Below are 27,566 nucleotides of genomic sequence, written 5' to 3'. Positions count from 1 at the left end.
ATCTGTGACTTTATACAATTTTATTACAATGTTTCAGAAATAAGAATGGAGATTTTTAAATGACAAATCCACCTTCACGAACGCTTTCAAGAAGACGTATTGATCAAGCAGTTGTGTTCAGTTTTTACACAGCCTAGATTACCACATCTATTATGGAATGTAAACCATGAACAAATAAAAATAAAAATACATTCACGTATAAGTAAAAATGTACATTGAATTTTAGCTACTTCTCTGCGTTCATTTTTTGTACATGTTGAAAGCATGGCGATACATTTATCTTTCACGTCGACTCACAAAAGGATATACACTTAAAGGGAAAATATATCATGAGATGAAGCCAGTCAGGAAAATGATGACTTAGCTGAAAATGATTTCCAGCACTCAATTTAATGACACAAAATGATGTGCTGAAGAAGCGCAGCAGACACTTCGCGGGGGAGATGTTTAGAGCGAGTAGAGAAAGGCTGTTGTCTTTTCTTATCTAGGGGTGATAAGATCGACTGGGAGGGCTGATATGACCTGATTGATTCTCTTCTCAAGAAATTCAGACATCAAACAGGTATGTTACTCTTTGCTTCTCAAGAAAGATTACAAAGACAGACCATATATTTTATCATGCTTTTACAACCTCGGCAGCACATTTTGATGACGGTCAATAAAAGTAAAAGTTAAAAAGTAAATTCTTCAGCACGGTCGTCGACCGCTGTGGTGAATGAGAGCAGTCACTCCATGGCGTCTCATGGCGCCGTGTCTTCAGCAAGGACTCACTGCTGCAGTAAAGCATGTCAGTTATCACACGGGTCGCTAGGTCATGTAATGTTGTGGAATATGCCTTTTATTTTGGAACATTGTTCAGCTACAGAGGCTAGACTTTGATAGTGAAGTATTTTCAGCAGATAACTAATTTGCACACGTTTCAAGACCTCAGACTTACTGCTGTGCCGCAGTGTTAAACACATTGGTTGAACATTTTGTATGTGTCATGGGTAACCCTCGCATACCCTGTGAGTCATGACTGTTCAAAATCAGCGAAAATATCAAACAATGATGTGAAGAACATTTTTACGACAGCAGCCATGGAATTAATAATGTATTCTAAATTCTAAATAAAGATTTCTGAAGAAAAAAAGTGTCTTGATTATTTGATATATATTAGAGGGAATATATATATATATCTATATACTTTTTTTCAGTTCCTCAGTCATATTTTTACCAGTATTTGAGTGTTTTATCAAAACTGTGTTGCACGTGGCTGCTGAGCTCAGGAAAGCATCATCAAATATATGGCCTTTCTTTGTCATCTTTCCTGAGAATTGAAGCCCTGCATCAGTAACACGTCTTGTTTTCATGATCCAGTGACACACATGTATGATATGAATTTCTTGAGAAGAGAATCCATTTTTTTTTTCATTCCACTTCCCGGTCCATCACCTCTGTACTCACCAAGCTAAGAAAAGACGTGGGGCTGCTGGAGGCCTTCTCCCGTTGCTTATCAGCAGTGAGGCGTCCAACGCCAGGATTAAGGCAAGTTTTGTGTCACAAAAATGAGTGTAATAAATGATTTATAAATTCATTCATAAGTATAATATATATATATATATATATATATATATATATATATATATATATATTAGGGCTGTCGACGTTAACGCGTTAATCTACGAGATTAATGTGACTGTGATTAACTAATTAAAATAATTTAACGGCGATAACATAATTTATGTCACTGCGCATGCGCGACACCTGACACCGAAGCTGGGAAGTTTTGGACATCCGGGTCTTGGTTTTGCGTGTAATCGACTGGCTCTAACACCAGATTGGATGCAATGGAGAACGTTGGAAGAGGATTGTTGGATGGAAAGTTTTTTTTCAAAACGCTGAGTGACGGAACAACAGACCGCTCTAAAGTTGTGTGCTCAATTTGTGAGTCTGAATTCCGCTACCATCGTAGTACGTCCACGCTAAGATATCATTTGAAAGCGAAACACCCAACGGAAAGCACCGCATCTTCTGCCAGCCGCCAGCCAACGCTCCCCGAGTACAGTCGGTCAATCTCCAAACCTGCGGTTTGGGTTGCCGGCGATTGTCGGCCAGTTAACATTGTGGAGGATGCTGGACTTAAGCATGTCTTACGATTGGCATCGGGGGACAGTTCATTTGAACTACCGTCAAGGAGCACAGTTATGACTCACATTCATAAACTCTTTGACACTCGTAATGAGCATGCTTGACAAAGCTGCATACGTCGCCCTCACCGATGACCACTGGACATCGTTCATCAATGACAACTGAGCCCTGGCTCAGCACAAGACCAACATTGTGATGTTGACAGCACAAGAGATTTCTAAACTGGAGAAGCTGGAGCACTTACTTGAGCCATGCAGGCAAGTACATCTTTTGTCCTCTCTCTTATGTGGTTCAGTGTGTGCAGTGTGTGTTTGTGTCTGCGTGTGTGTGTGTTTGGGCATGTTTTACAGTACTTGTGAGTACCAACTCTTGGCAGGCCACCTTCAGGACAGACCAAATGTCCTCACAAGGTTTAGAGGGTTAAACATCAGTAAAAGAAGTTTATTATAATTAGGTGCAAGTTTGGGTCAGAATCCTGGTGAAGGTTGGCCATATGTTTTGGATTGTTGAGGGTTAGAGGCTGGGGATTATGTCAATGAGAGGTCCTCACAGAAATAATGAAATACAACTATTTATTGATTGCTTGAAAAAAGACCCTAAAACTGTACCTTCTATTGCAGATATGTCACTGAACTACTTCCTTCCCAAAGAGGAACGAGGTGAGGTATGGGAGTTACTTCACAAGCTGATGCTAGAGAACGAAAGTGGGAAGCGTTCTTCATCTTAGAGAAGAGCGGTAGAGGGGCCAAAGAAGAAGAAGCAGAAGACATTCCCCTTCTTGATGGCCTCCTCTGATACAGAATCAGATGAGGAGTCAGAGGAGTCTGAAAACGAAGCTTTGGCTCGCTACAGGGCAGAGCCAAAAATACAATTTGGCTGACTGTCCATTAAAGTGGTGGTCAGAAAGGCAACACACACACAACAGGCCTGCAGGTATAGCTCAGAAATACCTGTCAACCCCTGCTACCACAGTGCCCTGTGAACGTCTGTTTTCACTTTCAGGCCACATTGTCCAAAAGAAAAGAGCAGCATTGACTCCAGAAAATGTTAATAAGCTTGTGTGTCTCAGTAACTGGCTGCAAGAAAAGCAAAGTTAAGTCTAATTCAGTGAAGAAAGCCAAAGAGATTTTCCTAGTTTAAAGTGTTAAAGTTAAAGTGTTTTTGCACTATACCAATAACAATGTGAATGTTTACGTTCATTTTGAGCACTTGATATATATACTCTTAGGTCACTTTATGGTCTTTTTGTGGCAATATAGTTGTTCATTGTTTGAGATACCAGTGGCTGTGTTGTGATGGGTAAGCTGCATCATTTCGTAGAAGAAGCAGATTCATCTGCTCTTGGTTTTCTTTAGTTTTATTTATTTATTTTTATTGTTTTAATTCAATTTTATTTTGATGTTGTTTTGGCCACGGCATTGGTTTGTAAGCAAGCAGCTCTTGTGATTTGTATTTGCCCTAATAAAAAATAAAAAAAATTAACAATTACTTGACTGGTTTACAAATCTCTTTCAAGCTACATATCTTAATAGTTTTGCGTTTGCCTGGAATACACAGACTTTCAACCTTTAATCGTGATTAATTGCAATTAAATAATTAAGAAAATGAGATTAATTAGTTAATTTTTTTTAATCGATTGACAGCCCTAATATATATATATATATATATATATATATATATATATATATATATATATATATGTCACACCAATGTCGATGGTGAAAGATGCGACGACCCGCGGGAGCGTGACCTGCAAAATTGACATCATCTGCTGCCTTTGAGGAGCCACGCGACACGCACTCCATCTTCATTTCACACTCGGAGCGCTGCAGATGGCCGTGGCATTTCCTTAACGGCCTCGCGAGTCATTCAGAACCGGAGCAGCTCCTGCCAAAGGATGCAGGTGCTCCAGGGGCGTCGAGGTCAGGGCTTGGAAACCACATGGCGGTGGAGCAAACCGACAGCGTTTCCCTCGACACCCAGCGAGCCAGCAGCCCGCCTCACGCCCAACACCGTCTTCAACACACCAGCTCACGTGCTCAGTGAAGTCTTTTCTGAAAAATCCTTTCAATATGTAAGCAGACCACGAGGGGAGACCAAACCAATGTCAAAGGCAGGTGTGACTGGTACGAGTCTCATCTCCTCGCTCTCGTGGGTCCACGCCAAATGCACTGGCAGCTGATCGTCAAGGAAACAGACTGTGGAATCCGATTGATAAGTGCAGGTTTTAATTTCTCCACATCACCTCCATCACTGAGCAACAGCACTGGAGCTGCAGCGTGGGAGTGAGCGCGACCTTGCTTTTGGGTTCTTACATAACACAGCATCTCGCTGAGCCGGTGGCTAAAATTCAGACAGAATTATCATACCACGGACCACCAGGGTGCCGGCGATAACGCTCAGGCCCAGATCAAACAGAGTTCAAGTCGCCGCCGGACAACTTCCCTCTCCTCGCAGCAGAAAGTTGAGCTAGTGCAGCCATCTTTTATTAATCCGCGGGGGAAGCGGCGCCATGCTGAGTCGGCACTATCCCCTAACCATCGTCTGGTGAGACACTACAGCCTTCAGTAGTCGACAGAAAGTCTATTTCAGGCACAGCCAACAACAGCGCTGCAGTTATCAGCCACGTCCTCCGGGGGGGGAAGCGTCATGGCGAAATTAAAACTGAGTCAGAGGTGCAGCGTGGAGCTCCAGACAACCAGGACGTGACTGGGACTCCACGTCGCAATGACATCTTCTCTATTTTTAAACCCAAACGCACAAAGTAAATACACTTCATCAAAGTGCATGCTGGAGCCCTCTGAGATGGGCAGTAGCTGACACAGTCGCAGTACTGGGTACTCCTGCAACAGGTGGAAGGAGTCCTACTAGTACTAAGTGCTGGTGCTGTAGATATGTTTGCAAATGAAAGCAGTGGCGGAAAGAGATAAGGTTGTCGTAAAAGTACTAGCAGTCAGCATCAGTGTATCAGTATCAGTACCAGGGGCAACAGAGGTAGCGGCAGCAGTATCAGTATAGCAGTATGGAAGTATCAGTATAAGTATTAGTAGTAGTATCAGTATAGCAGTATCAGTATATCAGTGTATCAGTGTATCAGTATCAGGGTATCAGTATAGCAGTGAGGCGCAGGAGCAGTGAGGAGCAGGAACAGGAGCAGTGAGGAGCAGGAGCAGTGAGGAGCAGTGAGGAGCGGGAACAGGAGCAGTGAGGAGCAGGAGCAGTGAGGAGCAGTGAGGAGCGGGAACAGGAGCAGTGAGGAGCAGGAGCAGTGAGGAGCGGGAGCAGTGAGGAGCAGGAGCAGTGAGGAGCAGGAGCAGTGAGGAGCAGGAGCAGTGAGGAGCAGGAGCAGTGAGGTGCAGGAGCAGTGAGGAGCAGTGAGGAGCAGTGAGGAGCAGGAGCAGTGAGGAGCAGGAGCGGTGAGGAGCAGTGAGGAGCAGTAATTATCAGAACAATAAACAGTTAAAAGTAATGACATCATTAAGACTAACGCTATATACAGTTGTTCGACGGAGTAGTTGCAAAAATAACAGAGAATAAGAGTATATTTTATGCTACAACCACAAGAATGATTTTGTCTGGAATCAACGAGAAACGTAACCACTCATTCCACAGCTACTTGTTAAACATTAATCCTGTTTGCAGAAGATAAAGTCACGACTCTATAGGGTGTGGTGATGTCACTCTGAGCGCAGGACCGTCCTTGGCTCTATAAATTGAGCTCAGATTAAAGCTGAGGCACTGCTCCGCAGCATCTCTCCACATCTTCATCACCATCATCATCATGGCCGTAAGTCCTGTATTTCTATTTCTTTTGCAATGATTGTTTTGAGTCTTTGAGTAATAACCTCGTAGATTTTTTTTTTTTATGAACTGACCTGAAATAACGTCAACAATTGTGTTCTTTTTGTATATAAAATAAGTGGTGGAAGTGGCACGAGGAGACAGAAGATGCTCTCACTGGTGCACCTGAAGAAGTGCCAGCTTCACTGTAGCTCCAGTTCAATTTCCAAAGGCACTCAACTTGGTCTCTGACCCCCAGAGACTTTGTCTTAGAGTTGGTCTCTGTATGTTCTGGTGTCAGTCTCGAGTTAGATTGTGTCGACACTGATGTAATTGACATGAAGGTAAATCAACAAAATTACACCCTGAAACAGAGAATTTTAAGAAGTAACGAATACCCATTTCTCCACGGTCAGTTTTTAAGTTTCAAAGTTATAGGGGGGGCTCCGGACCGCACTGTGCCCATGTGTGCAGTGGCAACTGTGTTCACTTAGACGAGGATGGGTTCATCTTTGAGACAAACCTGATCAACCGGGTAGAAGCTGACCACATTATTTTCCAAAACCCTGGCACCATGACCTCCACTGGGGTATGAGGAGAGCGGATGAGCAACATATGCAGTTTTCTCACAGAAGACTGATCGTTTTGAAACATGTTGAAATGCTTTTTAATTGGTTCAAGTCATGACACAGATGCACAAGGTTTGGTTCTGGAGCTGGGACTAGATTGAAAACACGGTCTGTCATTGATCTGAATGAGTTGGGGCTCAGTGACCGACGCGAGCTATTGTGAAGTCCAGAAGGTTCTCCTGATGTCAGGTCAAATGTATTCATGTCCACACAGGAATTGCGGACCATTCTTCAAAAGCAAAATCCAAACATGTATAGTGACATCTTCACCAGGTGCACTACTTTTGTTTAGACCTGGAAATACAACTAACATGCAATTTGAAAAAAAATCACATCAGCTCATTCCTCATCGAAATATTTTATGTTACTGATCTGGAAATTCAGCAGCTGGCATCTGAAATACATTGGTGTTCCATGTTTTGTGACTGCCAGATTACACAACAGTTATTTGTGCTGTGAAAACGGTTTAAATGATTGAAAGGTGAACAACCAGAGATAAACATCTTGCTGATGTAATTCATCGCTTCTCAAGAAAGAATACAAAGGACTATATATTTGGCAATGTTTTTTTGACCTCAACAGCCATTTCGCAAGTCAGTGGCTCCCTTATTGTGTAAGAGGAAGCTAAAATATTATGTTTCATTGTTCAATTATCAAGCAACCTCAGTTCGAGAAAACGCATTTTCAGTAAATGATTATTTTTCTATCTATTTTATCAGTGATAATACTTTTGTTTGAATATCTGATCATCATGAATCAAAGGAATTTTGTTAAACATGACTAATGATTTTTGACAGCAGTATAACATCTTCCATGGGAAAAAGAAAATGCAACTACAATTTTTCAATGCAAAGCCTCTAGAGGGCTGAGCACACTGAAGTTTGTCATTACCCTGCCAGATGACCAAAGTGTCCGTCTCCCCAATCGCCTGGGGGGAACTGGGTACAATTATTTCTTTTCTGACAAAAAAGTTCGCATTAAGAGCCTGATGGTGAAGCAATGAACCTGACCACAGCCACTGTGACTTCACAGCTGACCTGAGCTTTTACATTCCACACAGAACTACAAATGTCATGTGACTTAATGCATTAAAGCTCCTTACGAAAAGACTGGTGTTTCCGTTTGACTTTTCTGAGCTGAACAAGCTCAATCTAACAGCGACAGACAGATTGACAGTTTCAATGTTTTCCATACTGTCTATAAGGTTAAACATCCATTTAGAATTAGTCTGAAATATTTGCTCAGGTTTGAACTGGCATGGCCTCTATATTTCACTAATGCGTGTCAGAATAATTGGGCCAGCAGATGTCACCATTGCTTTGTCAAATCACTGACAGTGCGACAGTGTGATTGTGTGACGCAGAATAATTTCTACATCCATAGGTTTATAATCAATACATTATTTATTTAGGTGGATATTGAATATGATTTCATTTCAGTCTAAAATGGTGCGCATCTGTCTTTGAAGAGAGCTACAAATATGAAACGCAGAATAGGAGGCGTGGCACAAATTCGGGCTGCAATAAGTAGGTGTGGCATACAGGAAGTTAGAACAGCGATTCTTAACCATGGGGCCGGCGCCCATCATTGGGTTGTGAGCGGCTCCTAATGGCCGCTAAAAGTTTTTTTGTTCTACACTTTTACACGCTCAGTTTTAATACATTAGCCACGTATGGTGGCAGTAGTGTGAATCTTCTTTAGAGTTGAAATAAAATATATTGATATGATATTTAGACATGGTTTCGTTATATTTATTTTATTTAGAATTGTATTCAATTTTTTCAAGTTTTTTTTTTTCAAGTAAATTTGATGAATATGACTTGCACCTGGTTCTGCTGCTAACTTTTCCATGACAAATAAACATCTTTGCGATGATCACATGGTTTCATGTCATTTCACAAGGTTTTGGTTTGATGGACTCTCTGGTCTACCAACAAGGTACCAACGTTCTCGCACCCTCAACAGCCAATGAGCATGTTCAGTGGCTGTAGTCATTTCTGTGATTGTATTAGCAGAAAAGAAGTGAAACAACACTCAAACTAGCCTGCTAAAACCATTTTCCAACTCATTTTCTAATGTAATAAACAGTCAATAAATCACGGGGGGAAGCAGAGATGAAGGGCCAGAGATACGACAGTACTGGCAAAGTTCCTCTTCTTTTAGACAGTGATAAAATTGTCCACAATAGATAAGAGTCACGGTAATTTAAAATGTGCATGTCAGGTCATGTCTGCAGCAACGTGACGGTCAATAAGGAGTTTAATTCAGCGGCTGGATACGGAGGTTCACTGGTGTATTGTGCAAAGATCTAAAGCACAAAAATGAATAAATCTAAATATAATGTGAATAAAAAAAAATATTTACCCACATTTATCCTTTTTAACAAGTGATGGAAGAGAAGGTAGATTCACATCAGCACTCACAAAATCTTAATTAAGCTAAAGCATATCATCATGCAAAGGTAAGTGAATCACAAATTAAACGAATAAATAATTTCTTGCACTCCAATTGGACTAGGACTAGAGGAATTGCTGCACACAACTAAACAATTTCAAGCAATAAATGCTAGCACTAACAACCTAAGAGCTCCGGTGACTTTCTCCTTTGTGAGATCACTAAAGTCTATCTATCTAAACACTAAAGAAACAATGATAAAATGAAACTGAGGGGGTAAAACTCCAGCTGAGTAATTGCATAAACACCAAAGAATAAAAGTATGTTTTATGCAACCACCACATCTGGCAGTCTGGCAGCAACATTACACTAGTCACTCACTGCCTTTCACTAGTTACCACAGCTCCTTGGTAAACATTGGTGCTGTTCGCAGAAGACGATGGGAGGAGCGACCATTGGGTGTTGGTGCTGTCACTCTGAGTGCAGGACCCTCCTGGCTCTATAAATGAAGCTCTGGAAAAAGGTGAGGCACTGGAAGACTTTCAACTCACCTCTGCAGCATCTCCCCACATCATCTCCTCATCATGCTGGTGAGTCCCGTACTTCTCCCTCATGTCCATGGATCTGACGCTCAAAAACATCTGTGTTCCTTTATTTCCTGTCCTTGCATCTATGGTGATCAGGTTTGGTTCTGGATCAGGGATTCACTTGAATTTAATATTGCTTTACATGCACAGCCTCTGACTATCACCAACGTACCTTTCATCTTCGGACAGACGTTGATAGTGAAGGGAGTAGCAGACGCCAGTTCCACCAAGTGAGTGATTCCAGCTCAGACCAATGATACTATCTTGTTTTCACCACAGCTAGCTGTCTTGCCAAGAGAACTGTGGTTTTCGCAACGACTTGTGTTTCAGCTTTCAGTTGAACATCTGCCCCGATGAGAATGATGTCGCCCTGCACATCAACCCCCGCTTCAACCGCAACAATGAGGTGAAGACAGTGGTGTGCAACTCATACCAGGGCGGCAAGTGGGGGGACAACAGGGTCACCGGGAAAACGTTTCCTTTCCAGCAGGGGAAGGAGTTCACTGTGAGTTAACTGTTGTGGAGATTCACTCTTTTAAAGCAGCAAGATAGAAGTGAAGACTCATCCTGTTCACTATCTTGTAGATCACTGTTGCCTTCAGCCCTCAAGAGTTTGTGGTGACCTTACCAGATAAATCCAACATCCATTACCCCAATTACATTGGTAAATACAAGTACCCAGTCTTGATCTTTGAAGGAGAAGCAAGCTTCACAAGTGTGGAGATTAAAGAATAAAACTCAAGTTTCTCCGCAGCTGAGCTTCAACACTACTTTACAACAACATGTGGCTGAATGTAGTAAAGCTCCTTAAATAAACAGTTGTGGTTCTGTGTATCTTTCAATTGAGTATCAATGAGTGTACGATCAAACCAACATAAAATATGTGAGTGCACTTCAACAGACCTGTGTGTGTGCAGACTCTCTGTGTGGAACGATTTCGTATTCACAGCAATCGGAAAAAATAAAAACATCATTTCAAAAACCGTTTGTTCATGTCTGAACTGCCATGCTAATACAGCAGCGTTTTAGTTGTGAAACAAATGAGTGTTATATTCTAGTCACTATTTGTCAATGCATAACTCATCACACCCCAAAAAAAAACACATTTATTGAAATAGAGTATGAGGATAGACATAATTATGACTATGATAATGACTGATATATGCAGTGCAGCTTTAGAATGTCAATTTTAACATTTAACTTTGCATAACCAGATTTGTTTGGAATAGTCGAAAGCCGAGAACTGAATGTTGAAGAAAAACTTTAAACAGTTTTGAACAGCACAGTAAATAACTATATATTTTACAATGAAAAAAAAACTTTTTTGAATACAAAAATTATTAAGTAATATGTGGCATCTGTCAAAACCATTTGAAATGAAAAAAGACAGGGAAGCTTTGGTGTGAGTGAAATTAGAAGGCAAAATGGGAGGACATGGAACACCACGACAGGTTTGACAGGAGAGACAGACAGAGGGCAATTTGTTGTTGAGAATGTGGTGAGGTGAAGCTGCAGCTGCTACTAGTGTGGACTGAACGGACAGCCACAATGGGGAAACCCTGTTCCCTAAATGCTGATGTGAATCCTGGTTGGACGAGGATTCAGAATATGAGAGGAAGATGAAATCAAACCGAGAATATTTGCTGTCTGTGCTCGTGCAATGATCGTAGCAACACGCAGCAACATATTGAAATAAACAAACTGGTATATTTTTACATTTGGGACCTGAACTTTGAACTATAGTTCATGATGAACACATCGCAACGCTGGGGAAGTTAAAGTGGAAAAAGCAGATTCTGTTCTCAAGAAATTGGCTGGTTGCATTGCAACACATTGCATGATACATGAACCAGACCTGTCACGCCATCATGTCAAGATTAGTGTGGTAAAATTATTGAATGCCGTTTGTTATATGAATTATATTGTTGCTCTCATATGTTGCTCTGAATAATGACCACTGGCTCATGAATCAATAAAGTGGTGAGTGAGTGTGAAGCCAGTGGAGAAAGCGTGCTTATTCCTTCACAAAACATCTCTTCTTCAGTGAGCAACGGGCTGAATGTTCAAGCCAGGGCGGCTGTGAAGGTTATCTCTGCCAACAGGTTATGGCCCCAGGGGTTATTCAGCAGTAATTATCCTTGTGTTGTAGCAGGCCAAGCTAACATCTGCCTCAGGACGTTGAAGCTGAGGAGGACAAAGAGAAAATGAACAGTTTTTGAACGACAAAACTTGGTCAGTCGTCATATGAGGAGCCGCAGATGACGGACGTATATTGAGGGACCATAATGCTGGGAAAGGGAATGCCACGCAAAGTGATGCACAAAGTTGCGCACTTACGAAGATACAGAGAAGATGAAGCCGAGCGCTGCCAAGGATGGCGTAATGAAGGCTCGTGTGCAGCAAAGTGAAATATCTGAGGCAGGTAGAGGCAGATTAATGGGCTATAAAGCCCGGATGGTTCAGTGGTGCAGTTGGTGCAGGAATGCGTCTCACCGTGACTCAAACTGCAGACGAACTCAGAGGCGAAAAATCAACATGCTTCTCCGCCAACGTGAAATCTGGATTCAGAGAGACAAACCAGAAACTGGTGCCTTGATGTGAGAGCTGAATAGAGTTAGTTCACAAAGACCTGCCAATAGATCCAGAGTCAAGAAACAGATTCAGATATGTAATATCATTCAAGTGTTTTTGTATTTTCTGAAAGGTAAGAGTGACACAGTGCAAGCAACAGAAAGCTTTCTTGCAGATATAGGCCCATATGGTAGAGTGGGCGATCCAACTCGGATGCATGGATCGTTCAAGTAAAATCCTCTGTCTAACAACGCATGATCTTAAAGTTTGTGTCTCTTTGTGTTTCTCTCTCAGCGGAGATGGAGCAGGTCATACCATCAGCTGATCAGAGGGTGGATCGAATAAAATCTCAACTGTTTCTGACGTCAAAGGTACAATTAGAACCACAGTCAGCCACACTGGAAGGCCCAGGTGCATCGCCTTGGTGTCGGGTGTCATACAGCAGGGAGCTGCAGCCCATGATGGAATAACTGCCAAACGTGAATAAGATCTACACCAAGTGATTTATTATGAAATTCTCCAAACGGAACTCATGCATGAACTACTGTGGAACTGGAAAAGTATGAGGCTAAACTGAGGTCACTTCGCCCACATAGAAAGTCGCATTGGTCCTTGACAAACACCAAGTGTCGAAATCGCTGACAATTGCAGTAGTTCGACATGACTCACTTCATGCATGTTTCACAAGGAAAACCAGAGAATTCAGTGGAAGGATCTGCGCACATCCTGGTCTGGACCTGACGGAGAGCAGCACAGTGCCACCTACAGTAGCATTCTACTGATTGGGTAATAACTGCACTCCTGGAAGTGCATTTGAAATGGCAAAATGAAAGTGCCTTGAATCCATTTTGTTTGACAGAAAAGAGGCAACAGAAGAGGCGACTTTAAAACAAGCGGGATTGTTATGCTCGACAGGACCTGCAGATGCAGTGTTGCTAAAGAAACACCTAAGTCTGACCATCGTGCCAGTCAAAGAAAGCATATCCAGGAAACCTGAAGTCAAACGCCAGAGATAAATGAAACCTTTCTCCTTGCAAGTAAAGTGACACAAAAGGTTTTTGACAGTGACGTTTACCGTGTACATATAAAAAAAAGGCAAAAATGACACAAATACCTAAACAGAGATGACCAATCAAAACTTTGGACAGTTTCCAGTTCGAACTTTCTCTCCTGAACTTCAGTCTTCCAATGGAGGTGTTAGCTGTAGATGAACTCAACAGAACGACGTGTTGTACACAAGAAATACATTAAAACAACAAACAGTATCAAAACCAAAACTCAGGAGGTAAAAACTATATAGATCAGCCAAGTAGTTATATAAACACAGAAGAATAAAAGTATGTTTTAAGCATCAATCACGTCTGGAAGGCTGGAAACAACAACCAATTAACCAGTCATGACTCTTCACTAGTTTCCACAGCAACTTGTTCAACATTCGTTTTGAGGCGGAAGATGATGAGGGAAGTGACTCTATAGGATGAGGTGATGTCACTGAGTGCAGCTCCCTCCCTGGCTCTATAAATTGAGCTTGGATTAAAGCTGGGGCACTGGAAGATCTTCCACACTGCTCCGCAGCATCTCTCCACATCTTCATCACTATCGTCATCATCATCATCATCATGCCTGTAAGTCCTGTGTTTCTATTTGTGGTGCAATGATCTGTTTAGAGCCCAGTAATAACCCCATTGATTTATTCCAGTAACACTGCTATGAACAGACCTGAAATACCTTCAACACTTGTGTTGTTTTTGTTCCTAAAAGAAGTCGCAGAAGTGTCACGAGGAGACAGAAGATGCTCTCATTTCCAAAGGCACTCAACTAGGTCTCTGACCACCAGAGACTTAGTCTTAGAGTTGGTCTCTGAATGCTCTGGTGTCAGTCTCGAGTTAGATTGTCACATCGTGACCCATGACGCAGAAGGTTGGTTCTGGAGCTGGGACTAGATTGAAAACACGGTCTGTCATTGATCTGAATGAGTCATGAATTGGGGCTCAGTGACCGACGCGAGCTATTGTGAAGTCAAGAAGGTGCTCCTGATGTCAGCTCAAATGCAGGAACTGAGGACCAACAACATGCCCTTCAAGGTCGGACAGACCATCACTGTGACGGGAATTCCTGACGCTGATGCTGCCGATGAGTTAGTGCTCAGTTAAACAGCTGAGTCTTGACCAGATGGAGCTCTGACACAGATTTGTGTTTCAGGATTTCAATGAACTTCGGCCCCAATGACAAAGACATTGCTCTCCGCATTAACATCCGTTTCAGCACCAACACCGTGGTGTATAACTCTTACGAGGGTGGGGTGTGGGGCCAGGAGGTCTTTGGAAAAGGGTTTCCTTTCAAGCAGGGGGTGGAGTTCACTGTGAGTAAACTGCTTTAGAGAGTCGCTCATTCTGTTGAAGTAAATGCAGGATGACGTTTTTCTGCAGTGATGTGAAGATTCATTCTGGTCATTCTCTTGTAGATCACCATCGCTTTCACTTTTGGAGAGTTTGTCATTACCCTGCCAGATGACCGAACTGTCCATTTCCCCAATCGCCTGGGGGGAACCGAGTACACCGAGTTCTTTTCTGATGGAAAAGTTTGCATTGAGAGCCTGATGGTGAAGCAATGAACCTGACCACAGCCACTGTGACTTCACAGCTGACCTGAGCTTTTACATTCAACACAGAACTACAAATATCATGTGACGGAATGCATTAAAGCTCCTTACGAAAAGACTAATGGTTCTGTTTGACTTATTCTGAGCTGAGAGTTTGATTTTCAATTGTATATCACTCTGCATTAAATTACATGAACATAGAAGATGCTTGTCCACTTCAACATACCGATTTGTCTTCAGAGTAGCAGCAGTTTGTTTTTTGTATCACACAGCATCCGAAAAAAGGAGAAGAAAATGAATGTATTGGTTCAGTTTTTTAAACAAACAACTGCAAGAATTTCACCTCCCCTCTCTAGAGAAGAGATCCCCAGAGTCACTGCACATTAAAAGCATTGCAAGCATGGCAAATTAAACCACAAAAATAGTTTTCTCCTCCGACAGAAACACGCAGCACAAATTCAGCCAGCAATAAATAGGTGTGACACAATTAGGTAAAACTGAAGCACCTGGAAAGCCACTCTGGAGAATAGAGAAGGAAAAAGACAGGAGACAGAGAGAGGGCAATTTCAATCCTTCACCACCTGGGGGCAGTCACATTCACACTGGAACTGTGGTTCAGATTGTTGGGGAAAAATCAGATTGGAAAACGGTCTCAAACCTCTGACATGGGTCGCATGCAATGAAAATGTAACTGCACAACACAACCATTAAAGATGAAAAGAGCTTGTTTTTTTTCAAAATATACAAGAAATAACAATTAGAATCACTATCCATGATCATTCTTGCACAATATTAAAGTGAAATTTCCCTGAAAGAAAAAAAAGTGGTCACATCTGGGCAGACCCACGTCTTCTCTGATCCAGGTTACTAGCCAGGTGATGGACCGGGAAGTCAGTGTGGAATAAAACGTATTGATTTTCCTTTTGGTGGATGCATTGCAGCACAAATCAAACAGGTATTTCACTTGCTCATGAGGTGATACTGAGGCAGGGCTTCACTTCAAAGAGTGACCACAGATTGTATGATGTTTTCCTGAACTCATTTTCATGATTGTGTAAGACGGACTTACAAACATTTGGTTTTTAAAAGAATATGCAACAAAATAAATGAGTGATGCACTTTTCATAATCTTCCGACTATTATACAATTTTATTGCAACTTATGTTTCAGAAATAAGAATGCGCTTTCAAGAAGACATATTGATCAAGCAGTTGTGTGTGGCTTCACACACAAAACAATGTTTCGTTTTGACACAGCCGAGAGTACCATATATATTATGGAACGTAAACCATGAAAAATTAAAAATAAAAATAAATTCACAATGTACATTGAATTTTAGCTACTTGTCTGCGTTCATTTTTTGTACATGTTGAAAGCATGGTGATACGTTTATCTTTCACGTTGACTCACAAAAGGATATACACTTAAAGGGAAAATATATCATGAGATGAAGCCAGTCAGGAAAATGATGACTTAGCTGAAAATGATTTCCAGCACTCAATTTAATGACACAAAATGATGTGCTGAAGAAGCGCAGCAGACACTTCGCGGGGGAGATGTTTAGAGCGAGTCGAGAAAGGCTGTTGTCTTTTCTTATCTAGGAGTGATAAGATTGACTGGGAGGGCTGATATGACCTGATTGATTCTCTTCTCAAGAAATTCAGAGATCAAACGGGTATATTACTCTTCGCCTCTCAAGAAAGATTACAAAGACAGACCATATATTTTATCATGCTTTTACAACCTCGGCAGCACATTTTGATGACGGTCAATAAAAGTTAAAAAGTAAATTCTTCAGCACGGTCGTCGACCGCTGTGGTGAATGAGAGCAGTCACTCCATGGCGTCTCATGGCGCCGTGTCTTCAGCAAGGACTCACTGCTGCAGTAAAGCATGTCAGTTATCACACGGGTCGCTAGGTCATGTAATGTTGTGGAATATGCCTTTTATTTTGGAACATTGTTCAGCTACAGAGGCTAGACTTTGATAGTGAAGTATTTTCAGCAGATAACTAATTTGCACACGTTTCAAGACCACAGACTTACTGCTGTGCCGCAGTGTTAAACACATTGGTTGAACATTTTGTATGTGTCATGGGTAACCCTCGCATACCCTGTGAGTCATGACTGTCATCTTTCCTGAGAAGTGAAGGCCTGCATCAGTAACACGTCTTGTTTTCATGATCCAGTGACACACATGTATGATATGAATTTCTTGAGAAAAGAATCCATTTTTTTTATTTCACTTCCACTTCCCGGTCCATCACCTCTGTACTCACCAAGCTAAGAAAAGACGTGGGGCTGCTGGAGGCCTTCTCCCATTGCTTATCAGCAGTGAGGCGTCCAACGCCACGATTAAGGCAAGTTTTGTGTCACAAAAATGAGTGTAATAAATGATTTATAAATTCATTCATAAGTATTATCCAAAATTGACATCATCTGCTGCCTTTGAGGAGCCACGCGACACACACTCCACCTTCATTTCACACTCGGAGCGCTGCAGATGGCCGTGGCATTTCCTTAACGGCCTCGCGAGTCATTCAGAACCGGAGCAGCTCCTGCCAAAGGATGCAGGTGCTCCAGGGGCGTCGAGGTCAGGGCTTGGAAACCACATGGCGGTGGAGCAAACCTACAGCGTTTCCCTCGACACCCAGCGAGCCAGCAGCCCGCCTCACGCCCAACACCGTCTTCAACACACCAGCTCACGTGCTCAGTTATGTCTTTTCTGAAAAATCCTTTCAATACCAAACCAATGTCAAAGGCAGGTGTGACTGGCGCGAGTCTCATCTCCTCGCTCTCGTGGGTCCACGCCAAATGCACTGGCAGCTGATCGTCAAGTAAACAGACTGTGGAATCCGATTGATAAGTGCAGGTTTTAATTTCTCCACATCACCTCCATCACTAAGCAACAGCACTAGAGCTGCAGCGTGGGAGCGAGCGCGACCTTGGTGTTGGGTTCTTACATAACACAGCATCTGGCTAAAATTCAGACAGAATTATCATACCACGGACCACCAGGGTGCCGGCGATAACGCTCAGGCCCAGATCAAACAGAGTTCAAGTCGCCGCCGGACAACTTCCCTCTCCTCGCAGCAGAAAGTTGAGCTAGTGCAGCCATCTTTTATTAATCCGCGGGGGAAGCGGCGCCCTGCTGAGTCGGCACTATCCCCTAACCATCGTCTGGTGAGACACTACAGCCTTCAGTAGTCGACAGAGAGTCTATTTCAGGCACAGCCAACAACAGCGCTGCAGTTATCAGCCACGTCCTCCGGGGGGGAAGCGTCATGGCGAAATTAAAACTGAGTCAGAGGTGCAGCGTGGAGCTCCAGACAACCAGGACGTGACTGGGACTCCACGTCGCAATGACATCTTCTCTATTTTTAAACCCAAACGCACAAAGTAAATACACTTCATCAAAGTGCATGCTGGAGCCCTCTGAGATGGGCAGTAGCTGACACAGTCGCAGTACTGGGTACTCCTGCAACAGGTGGAAGTAGTCCTACTAGTACTAAGTGCTGGTACTGTAGACATGTTTGCAAATGAAAGCAGTGGCGGAAAGAGATAAGGTTGTCGTAAAAGTACTAGCAGTCAGCATCAGTGTAGCAGTATCAGTACCAGGGGCAACAGAGGTAGCGGCAGCAGTATCAGTATAGCAGTATGGAAGTATCAGTATAAGTATTAGTAGTAGTATCAGTATAGCAGTATCAGTATATCAGTGTATCAGTGTATCAGTGTATCAGTATCAGTATCAGGGTATCAGTATAGCAGTGAGGCACAGGAGCAGTGAGGAGCAGGAACAGGAGCAGTGAGGAGCAGTGAGGAGCAGTGAGGAGCAGGAGCAGTGAGGAGCAGTGAGGAGCAGGAACAGGAGCAGTGAGGAGCAGTGAGGAGCAGGAGCAGTGAGGAGCAGTGAGGAGCAGGAGCAGTGAGGAGCAGTGAGGAGCAGGAGCAGTGAGGTGCAGGAGCAGTGAGGAGCAGTGAGGTGCAGGAGCAGTGAGGAGCAGTGAGGAGCAGTGAGGAGCAGGAGCAGTGAGGAGCAGTGAGGAGCAGTGAGGAGCAGTGAGGAGCAGGAGCAGTGAGGAGCAGGAGCAGTGAGGAACAGGAGCGGTGAGGAGCAGTGAGGAGCATTGAGGAGCAGTGAGGAGCAGGAGTTTCCAGGTGTTAACTTGTCAGTTAACTGACAACAGTTAACTGTCACTCACAGTCACAGCATGGGTTTGACTGAGGCTCACACTAAAAATGTGAAACAACACTTCCAAATGGCCTCCTAGCTTAAATAAAATTGTTTCATAATTATCAGAACAATAAACAGTTAAAAGTAATGACATCATTAAGACTAACACTATATACAGTTGTTCGACGGAGTAGTTGCAAAAATAACAGAGAATAAGAGTATATTTTATGCTACAACCACAAGAATGATTTTGTCTGGAATCAACGAGAAACGTAACCACTCATTCCACAGCTACTTGTTAAACATTAATCCTGTTTGCAGAAGATAAAGTCACGACTCTATAGGGTGTGGTGATGTCACTCTGAGTGCAGGACCGTCCTTGGCTCTATAAATTGAGCTCAGATTAAAGCTGAGGCACTGCTCCGCAGCATCTCTCCACATCTTCATCACCATCATCATCATGGCCGTAAGTCCTGTATTTCTATTTCTTTTGCAATGATTGTTTTGAGTCTAGTTATAACCCCATTGATTTTTTTCAGTAACGCTGCTATGAACAATTGTGTTCTTTTTGTATATAAAATAAGTGGTGGAAGTGGCACGAGGAGACAGAAGATGCTCTCACTGGTGCACCTGAAGAAGTGCCAGCTTCACTGTAGCTCCAGTTCAATTTCCAAAGGCACTCAACTTGGTCTCTGACGCCCAGAGACTTTGTCTAAGAGTTGGTCTCTGTATGCTCTGGTGTCAGTCTCGAGTTAGATTGTGTCGACATTGATGTAATTGTGACATGAAGGTAAATCAACAAAATTACACCCTGAAACAGAGAATTTTAAGAAGTAACGAATACCCATTTCTCCACGGTCAGTTTTTAAGTTTCAAAGTTATAGGGGGGGCTCCGGACCGCACTGTGCCCATGTGTGCAGTGGCAACTGTGTTCACTTAGACGAGGATGGGTTCATCTTTGAGACAAACCTGATCAACTGGGTAGAAGCTGACCACAAAACCCTGGCATCATGACCTCCACTGGGGTATGAGGAGAGCGGATGAGCAACATATGCAGTTTTCTCACAGAAGACTGATCGTTTTGAAACATGTGAAATGCTTTTTAATTGGTTCAAGTCATGACAGATGCAGAAGGTTTGGTTCTGGAGCTGGGACTAGATTGAAAACACGGTCTGTCATTGATCTGAATGAGTTGGGGCTCAGTGACCGACGCGAGCTATTGTGAAGTCAAGAAGGTGCTCCTGATGTCAGCTCAAATGTATTCATGTCCACACAGGGATTGAGGACCATTCTTCAAAAGCAAAATCCAGAGCCCATTCTTCAAAGGCAAAATCCAAACATGTATAGTGACATCTTCACCAGGTGCACTACTTTTGTTTAGACCTGGAAATACAACTAACATGCTATTTGAAAAAAAATCCCATCAGCTCATTCCTCATCGAAATATTTTATGTTACTGATCTGGAAATTCAGCAGCTGGCATCTGAAATACATTGGTGTTCCATGTTTCGTGACTGCCAGATAACACAACAGTTATTTGTGCTGTGAAAACGAGTTAAATGATTGAAAGGCAAACAACCAGAGATAAACATCTTGCTGATGTAATTCATCGCTTCTCAAGAAAGAATACAAAGGACTATATATTTGGCAATGTTTTTTTGACCTCAACAGCCATTTCGCAAGTCAGTGGCTCCCTTATTGTGTAAGAGGAAGCTAAAATATTATGCTTTATTGTTCAATTATCAAGCAACCTCAGTTCGAGAAAACGCATTTTCAGTAAATGATTATTTTTCTATCTATTTTATCAGTGATAATACTTTTGTTTGAATATCTGATCATCATGAATCAAAGGAATTTTGTTAAACATGACTAATGATTTTTGACAGCAGTATAACATCTTCCATGGGAAAAAGAAAATGCAACTACAATTTTCCAATGCGAAGCCTCTAGAGGGCTGAGCACACTGAAGGAGAACTTCACTGAGTGTCACTTTCCTGATATTAATGGGTATAATAATTGATACGAGCTCTTCCCAGGTGTTAGCTAGTCTGGGTTGGACTGAGCATCCGGGTGGTCTCACTGTCACAGCATGGGTTTGATGGAGACTCACGCTAAAAAATGTGAAACAACACTGGTAGCTGAAAAAAATAGCTACGGACTTTTTTGTATGTAGTCAACATTGAATCAATCTTGTGGCAAACCACGTTCAAAGACGCAGGGAGAAGGTCCGGGGCAGAGCCTTGTCTTTTCTTATCCAGATGGGTATAGGATATGGGTAAAGGGAAGTAAAAGTGAAATAAAACTTGGTCGATTTTCAGACAGCTTTATCCATACAACAGCAAGGACAACTCTCAACTAAGAAGGAGAAATGACAACAGGACTAAAGAGTCAATACCAATACCAGCTGAGTTTAAACTGCACTTTTAGCAGCTACACACACTGAGAGCCAATGCTCTCCATTTGTTGAAAAATGAAAAAAAAAAAAAAGGTTAAAAGTGACAGAACCAATAACACTAAAACTAAGAGGATAAAACTCCACACAGTCGATCAGTCGAGTAGTTGGATGAACGTCAAAGAATAGAACTATGTCTTACGCAACAACCACATGAATCACAATCTGGAAACAACTGTTAATAATCATTCATTACCCTTCAGCAGTACTCACAGAGTGGTACAATGGAAACACACCAGTTGAACATTTTGTATGTGTCATGGGTAACCCTCGCATACGATGTGAGTCATGACTGTTCAAAATCAGCGAAAATATCAAACAATGATGTGAAAAACTTTGTTTTTTAATTTTTTTTACGAAAGCAGCCATGGAGTTAATAATGTATTCTAAATTACAAATAAGGTTTCATATCCTAGAACTCAAATTCAGATACGAATTTCTTGAAAAATAAATCAATTTTCATTCCACTTCCCGGTCCATCAGCTCTGTACTAACCAAGATAAGAAAAGACGTGGGGCTTCTCAGGGCCTTGTCCCGTTGCTTATCAGCAGTGGGGCGTCCAACGCCAGGATTAAGGCAAGTTTTGTGTCACAAAAATGAGTGTAATAAATGATTTATAAATTCATTCATAAGTCTGTTTCATTAGTTTTGAATGCATGTTGCTGAATGCATTAAAGCTCCTTATGAAAAGACTAGTGGTCCTGTTTGACGTCTTCTGAGCTGAGAGTTGATGAATTTAAATGAACATTCTAGTCAACTTCAACATATCTGTGTGTTCAGACCAGCTCTCAAATGTTTTTGTATCCCACTGCATTCGCAATAGGAGAAGAACATCAATGTATTGGTTCATTTTCTAATCAAACAACTGCAAGAATTTCACCAGATCAGACCAGATGGATGATGTCAATTTCAGTTGCTTGTATCTTCGTCTTTTGGTAAATCTCAAGACAATTTGTGAGTGATAAGAGTGTCCGATGCACCCCAACATAAATTTCTCCCGTTGGGATCTCAACCTGTGACTGAGCAGTTGTATCACCCAGAGAGTCAGGAACACAGTTTCAGTGTTTTCTATATTCTATATAGCGCTTGACTCGCCCGGATCATTTGTTCAAGATAGAACTGGCAACGGCCATTTTCCAGTGTTTTATTTCTTTTACGAATTCATTAACTAAGACGAAAAAGCCACAAGCTCTGAAGAATTTCATTCAAGACATTTTTTTTAACCAAAGACGACCAAATCATCGGGTAAAAACTTATTTTAAGAAAAATGATCACCAAGCAAATCTGGAAGGCAGTGGCAGTATGACAACATAAATTCTATATGATGTGAAAATGACCTGAACTATTATCGAAAAGCACTGCAAGAAGAAGACCTCTCTCACACACACATTCAGGATTCAGAATTTGATGTGAAGATGAAACCAAACATGTGGTTTCAGAGGAGAAAATGATCAAATACAGTATGTACCGTCTGTGGGCTTTGGCAATAACTGCAGCAACCCACAGCAACATACTAAAAAAAGGAAAGGAACAAGTTCATTTTGAAACTTGTGAACTGAACTTTGAACTATTGTTAATGATTAAAATCTACTTTCCCAACACCAGGGAAGTCAAATGGTAAAAAAAAAAAAGATTCCCTTCTGAAGAAATTCGTAGGAAGCATTGCTACACATTGCGACACACATCAGAGGCCTGTCACTCCATCATGGAGACTTCATTGATTCTCTTTTCAAAAACTCTTTTGTTCCCACTCTTTTGAAATTCACCTAAAAGTTGCTTTAACTGCTGTTTACATTTTTTTTATCTTCATTTTATCTATGAAGAGAGAAAGAAAATTGCTTTTCATGGTGTCTGCGACAAGTAAACAATGAAATCTCACCTCACAAACTTCAGGGGCCACACACATTACGATTGTCAAAATCTCAAATGATTTATTTCATCTGTCAGAGAGCCCTCACATGAAGATAAATATCTGCCCTCGATTGTTATGTCTGCATGGTGCACCCAGATGATCTCCACCACACGCACATTAAAGATTCTGTCCCAGCACCAAGTACTCAGCCTGAAATCTTGTGCGATCACATGGGATAAAACAAAGTGGAAACAAGAGGAAAAGACGACACACATCACCTTTCTCCTTGCAAGTCAAGCAAGTCTCACTGTCAACTTCATTTTTGTGTGAACTGGTGAGTTTTATTCAACACTACCTCCAGAGTTCTCTTTGGCAATTGAGCAGACATTCCAGCAGCATGAACTACTTGATGTTGTAAAGAACTTGGTTTTTGTGACGGCCATATAACAGAACAGCCTCAGCGTCATGAAAAGAAAAAAGATAATACAAGCATCAGTATTTAATCCACTGAAATGTGAAGGACTTGTGATCAGCTTCTTGCTGATGCAGAACTTCACTTCTGATGAAGTCGGCTTCATGGTTGCGAAAGAGAAAGTCAGAGTATGATTTGGTTTGGTCATAATAACCACATGAATCACGATCTGAGTTGCTTATCAAATGTAGGTGTGTAGGGAAGTGTATTGGGTGTGGTGATGTCACTCTGAGTGCAGGTCCCTCCCTGGCTCTATAAATTGAGCTCAGATTAAAGGTGAGGCACATGAAGACCTTCAACGCTGCTCTGCAACACCTCTCCACATCTTCATCATCATCATCATCATCATCATGCCTGTAAGTCCTGTGTTTCCATATCTTGGGAATGGAGCTGAGCTTATAACATCATTGATTATTTTCGGCTGGAAAGTTCAATCTCCAAAGGGGCTCGACTTGTGGCCCTCACAGACTTGCACTTGTTGGCCCCTCTGTATGCTCTGGTCTTGATCTCCCAGGTCGGAGCCCACCACTGTATTTTCTAAAACCCTGGCATCATTGTCTTGACTGGGCCACGAGGAGAGCGGATGTGCAGTTTTCTCACAGAAGACTGATCTTTTTGGAACATGTGCAAATGGTTTTTAATAGGTACAAGTCATGACACAGATGCAGAAGGTCTGCTTCTGGCGCTAGAACGAGAGTGAAAACACTGGCTGTCATTCATCTGAATGAGTCATGAATTGGGGCTCAGTGACTGACGCGAGCTATTGTGAAGTCAAGAAGGTTCTCCTGATGTCAGCTCAAATGTATTCATGTCCACACAGTTGTTGCAGATCAAAAACATGGTCTTCAAGGTTGGACAGACCTTGACTGTGACGGGAATACCCAACGGTGGTGCCGCTAGTAGGTTAGTGCTCAAAGACCGTGATGTCTTGACATGAGAATGGACTTTTGAGACAAATTTCTTCTTTAGGTTCTCACTGAACATCGGCTACAGTGAGCAAGACATTGCTCTCCACGTCAACCCTCGCTTTGAGTCCAACACTGTGGTGTGCAACACACGCCAGAAGGGCGTCTGGGGCCAAGAGGTCATTGGATGTGGGTTTCCTTTCAAGCAGCATGTGGAGTTCACTGTGAGTAAACTGCTTTAGAGAGTTGGATGGTGTTTTCTGCTGTGATGTGAAGAATCATTCTGTTCATTCTCATGTAGATCACCATCGCGTTCCAGTGTGGGGAGTTTGTCATTACCCTGCCAGATGACATCAAAATCCGTATTCCCAATCGCCTGAATGGGAAAGAGTACCCTTACTTCTTTTCTGATGGAGAAGCTCAAATTTCCAGCCTTGAGTTTAAATAGAAAACCTCCACGGTCGTGGTGGCCGTGTGACTTCACTGCTGACCTGAGCTTTTAGATTCAACACCGAACTACCAATGTCATGTGACTGAATGCATTAAAGCTCCTTATGAAAAGACTAGTGTTTCTGTTTGACTTCTTCTGAGCTGAGGGTTTGATTTTAAGGTCATACACAATTGTGTATAAAGTAAAATTAACTGAGGATGCTTGTCAACTTCAACATATCGGCCTGTCTTCAGAGTAGCTGCAGAATGTTTTTGTATCCCACTGCTTCTGAAAAATTAGAAGAAAATCAATGCATTGGTTCATTTTCGAATGCAGAATTTCACCTCCTCTGTCTAGGAGAGAGTCCAGATCCCCTGTAGATGATGTCAATTTCAGTTGCTTCTATGCCGGTCTTTTAGTAAATCTCAAGACAATTTGTGAGTGATAAGAGTGTCCGATGCACCCCAACATAAATTTCTCCCATTGGGATCTCAACCTGTGACTTATCACCCAGAGAGTCAGAAACACAGTTTCAGTGTTTTCTATATTCTATATAGCGCTTGACTCGCCCGGATCATTTGTTCAGGATAGAACTGGCAACGGCCATTTTCCAGTGTTTTATTTCTTTTACGAATTCATTAACTAAGACGAAAAAGCCACAAGCTTTGAAGAATTTCAGAAGACATTTTTTTGAACCAAAGACGACCAAATCATCGGGGAAGAACTTATTTTAAGAAAAATGATCACCAAGCAAATCTGGAAGGCAGTGGCAGTATGACAACATGAATTCTATATGATGTGAAAATGACCTGAACTATTATCGAAAAGCACTGAAAGAAGAAGACCTCTCTCACACACACATTCAGGATTCAGAATTTGATGTGAAGATGAAACCAAACATGTGGTTTCAGAGGAGAAAATGATCAAATACAGTATGTACCGTCTGTGGGCTTTGGCAATAACTGCAGCAACCCACTGCAACATACTAAAAAAAGGAACAAACAAGTTCGTTTTGAAATTTGTGAACTGAACTTTGAACTATTGTTAATGATTAAAATCTACTTTCCCAACACCAGGGAAGTCAAATTGTAAAAAAAAAAAAAAAAGATTCCCTTCTGAAGAAATTCATAGGAAGCATTGCTACACATTGCGACACACATCAGAGGCCTGTCACTCCATCATGGAGACTTCATTGATTCTCTTTTCAAAAACTCTTTTGCTCCCACTCTTTTGAAATTGACCTAAAAGTTGCTTTAGATAAATATCTGCCCTCGATTGTTATGTCTGCATGGTGCACACAGATGATCTCCACCACACGCACATTAAAGATTCTGTCCCAGCACCCAGCCTGAAATCTTGTGCGATCACATGGGATAAAACAAAGTGGAAACTAGAGGAAAAGACGACACACATCACCTTTCTCCTTGCAAGTCAAGCAAGTCTCACTGTCAACTTCATTTTTGTGTGAACTGGTGAGTTTTATTCAACACTACCTCCAGAGTTCTCTTTGGCAATTGAGCAGACATTCCAGCAGCATGAACGACTTGATGTTGTAAAGAACTTGGTTTTTGTGACGGCCATATAACAGAACAGCCTCAGCGTCATGAAAAGAAAAAGGATAATACAAGCATCAGTATTTAATCCACTGAAATGTGAAGGACTTGTGATCCGCTTCTTGCTGATGCAGAACTTCACTTCTGATGAAGTCGGCTTCATGGTTGTGAAAGAGAAAGTCAGAGTATGATTTGGTTTGGTCATAATAACCACATGAATCACGATCTGAGTTGCTTATCAAATGTAGGTGTGTAGGGAAGTGTATTGGGTGTGGTGATGTCACTCAGAGTGCAGGTCCCTCCCTGGCTCTATAAATTGAGCTCAGATTAAAGGTGAGGCACATGAAGACCTTCAACGCTGCTCTGCAACACCTCTCCACATCTTCATCATCATCATCATCATCATCATCATCATCATGCCTGTAAGTCCTGTGTTTCCATATCTTGGGAATGGAGCTGAGCTTATAACATCATTGATTATTTTCGGCTGGAAAGTTCAATCTCCAAAGGGGCTCGACTTGTGGCCCTCACAGACTTGCACTTGTTGGCCCCTCTGTATGCTCTGGTCTTGATCTCGAGTTTATCGGTAGTTGTTTTGACACTGATGTAATTACAGTATGAAGGGAAAAAAGACAAAATGACGCCCTGAAACAGAGAGAGAAGGATCTTCTGTTGGCAAATGTAAGGTTCTCTTGACCAGGACTGACTGTGATCAAAGTCTGTATCTGTCTGGAGAGTAAACATTGGGTCGGTATTTTTCTCTTCTTGTTCTGGCCTTAGTCATGACTACACCCACCGACAGCTAACTTTCTGTGGGCGTTATCTCTGTCCTTTTCTAATGCCTCACTAACTTTTATATTCATAATAAATGGTCTAATGTCTAATCTGAGACACCAAAATTCATGTATTCAGCTCAAACGTCTAACGTCCACACAGGTGACAGAGATCAAAAACGTGCACTTCAAGCCCGGACAGACGTTGACTGTGAAGGCAGTACCCCATGCTGATGCCACCAGGTTAGTGCTCGGTCAAAACAC

General features: G+C 42.1%; 4 protein-coding genes across 6 annotated transcripts in view; all 4 read left to right on the top strand.

The window, feature by feature from the left end:
* The first annotated feature begins 9,441 nt into the window (after nucleotides 1–9,441).
* On the top strand, nucleotides 9,442–10,502 carry LOC128751069 (beta-galactoside-binding lectin-like). The gene is made up of 4 exons (XM_053851846.1): nucleotides 9,442–9,523; nucleotides 9,671–9,750; nucleotides 9,851–10,025; nucleotides 10,106–10,502. Exons 1-4 carry the CDS (start codon nucleotides 9,518–9,520, stop codon nucleotides 10,253–10,255), a joined length of 411 nt encoding a protein of 136 aa, XP_053707821.1. The 5' UTR covers nucleotides 9,442–9,517; the 3' UTR covers nucleotides 10,256–10,502.
* A 3,151-nt stretch (nucleotides 10,503–13,653) lies between these two features.
* Nucleotides 13,654–14,762, top strand: LOC128751072 (beta-galactoside-binding lectin-like). The gene is made up of 4 exons (XM_053851853.1): nucleotides 13,654–13,716; nucleotides 14,146–14,228; nucleotides 14,294–14,453; nucleotides 14,556–14,762. Exons 1-4 carry the CDS (start codon nucleotides 13,711–13,713, stop codon nucleotides 14,703–14,705), a joined length of 399 nt encoding a protein of 132 aa, XP_053707828.1. The 5' UTR covers nucleotides 13,654–13,710; the 3' UTR covers nucleotides 14,706–14,762.
* A 9,154-nt stretch (nucleotides 14,763–23,916) lies between these two features.
* On the top strand, nucleotides 23,917–25,088 carry LOC128751073 (beta-galactoside-binding lectin-like). The gene is made up of 4 exons (XM_053851854.1): nucleotides 23,917–23,997; nucleotides 24,462–24,544; nucleotides 24,611–24,770; nucleotides 24,848–25,088. The coding sequence occupies exons 1-4, from the start codon at nucleotides 23,992–23,994 to the stop codon at nucleotides 24,992–24,994; spliced, it is 396 nt and encodes a 131-aa protein (XP_053707829.1). The 5' UTR covers nucleotides 23,917–23,991; the 3' UTR covers nucleotides 24,995–25,088.
* LOC128751070 (beta-galactoside-binding lectin-like) overlaps nucleotides 23,954–27,566 on the top strand; it is a 31,288-nt gene continuing 27,675 nt past the window's right edge. Inside the window, exons 1-3 of one of the 3 annotated variants that reach the window (XM_053851851.1) lie at nucleotides 23,954–23,993; nucleotides 26,942–26,951; nucleotides 27,466–27,545. In XM_053851851.1, the coding sequence (XP_053707826.1) occupies nucleotides 26,946–26,951; nucleotides 27,466–27,545 (86 nt within the window). In that variant the 5' untranslated portion in view covers nucleotides 23,954–23,993; nucleotides 26,942–26,945. Of the gene's footprint in view, nucleotides 23,994–26,862; nucleotides 26,952–27,465; nucleotides 27,546–27,566 lie in introns of those variants that run through there. The other 2 variants (XM_053851850.1, XM_053851849.1) reach the window with 2 other exon arrangements.

The sequence above is a fragment of the Synchiropus splendidus genome, chromosome 19, assembly GCF_027744825.2.
Source record: "Synchiropus splendidus isolate RoL2022-P1 chromosome 19, RoL_Sspl_1.0, whole genome shotgun sequence".
Taxonomy (NCBI): Eukaryota; Metazoa; Chordata; class Actinopteri; order Syngnathiformes; family Callionymidae; genus Synchiropus; species Synchiropus splendidus.
This window is presented reverse-complemented; position numbering and strand designations above follow the sequence as displayed.

Coding starts and splice junctions, on each gene's coding strand:
- LOC128751069 (XM_053851846.1), top strand. Junction 9,751..9,850: donor GCAGACGCCAGTTCCACCAA/GTGAGTGATTCC, acceptor CTTGTGTTTCAG/CTTTCAGTTGAACATCTGCC. Junction 10,026..10,105: donor AGCAGGGGAAGGAGTTCACT/GTGAGTTAACTG, acceptor ACTATCTTGTAG/ATCACTGTTGCCTTCAGCCC.
- LOC128751072 (XM_053851853.1), top strand. Junction 14,229..14,293: donor GACGCTGATGCTGCCGATGA/GTTAGTGCTCAG, acceptor TTTGTGTTTCAG/GATTTCAATGAACTTCGGCC. Junction 14,454..14,555: donor AGCAGGGGGTGGAGTTCACT/GTGAGTAAACTG, acceptor ATTCTCTTGTAG/ATCACCATCGCTTTCACTTT.
- LOC128751073 (XM_053851854.1), top strand. Junction 24,545..24,610: donor AACGGTGGTGCCGCTAGTAG/GTTAGTGCTCAA, acceptor TTTCTTCTTTAG/GTTCTCACTGAACATCGGCT. Junction 24,771..24,847: donor AGCAGCATGTGGAGTTCACT/GTGAGTAAACTG, acceptor ATTCTCATGTAG/ATCACCATCGCGTTCCAGTG.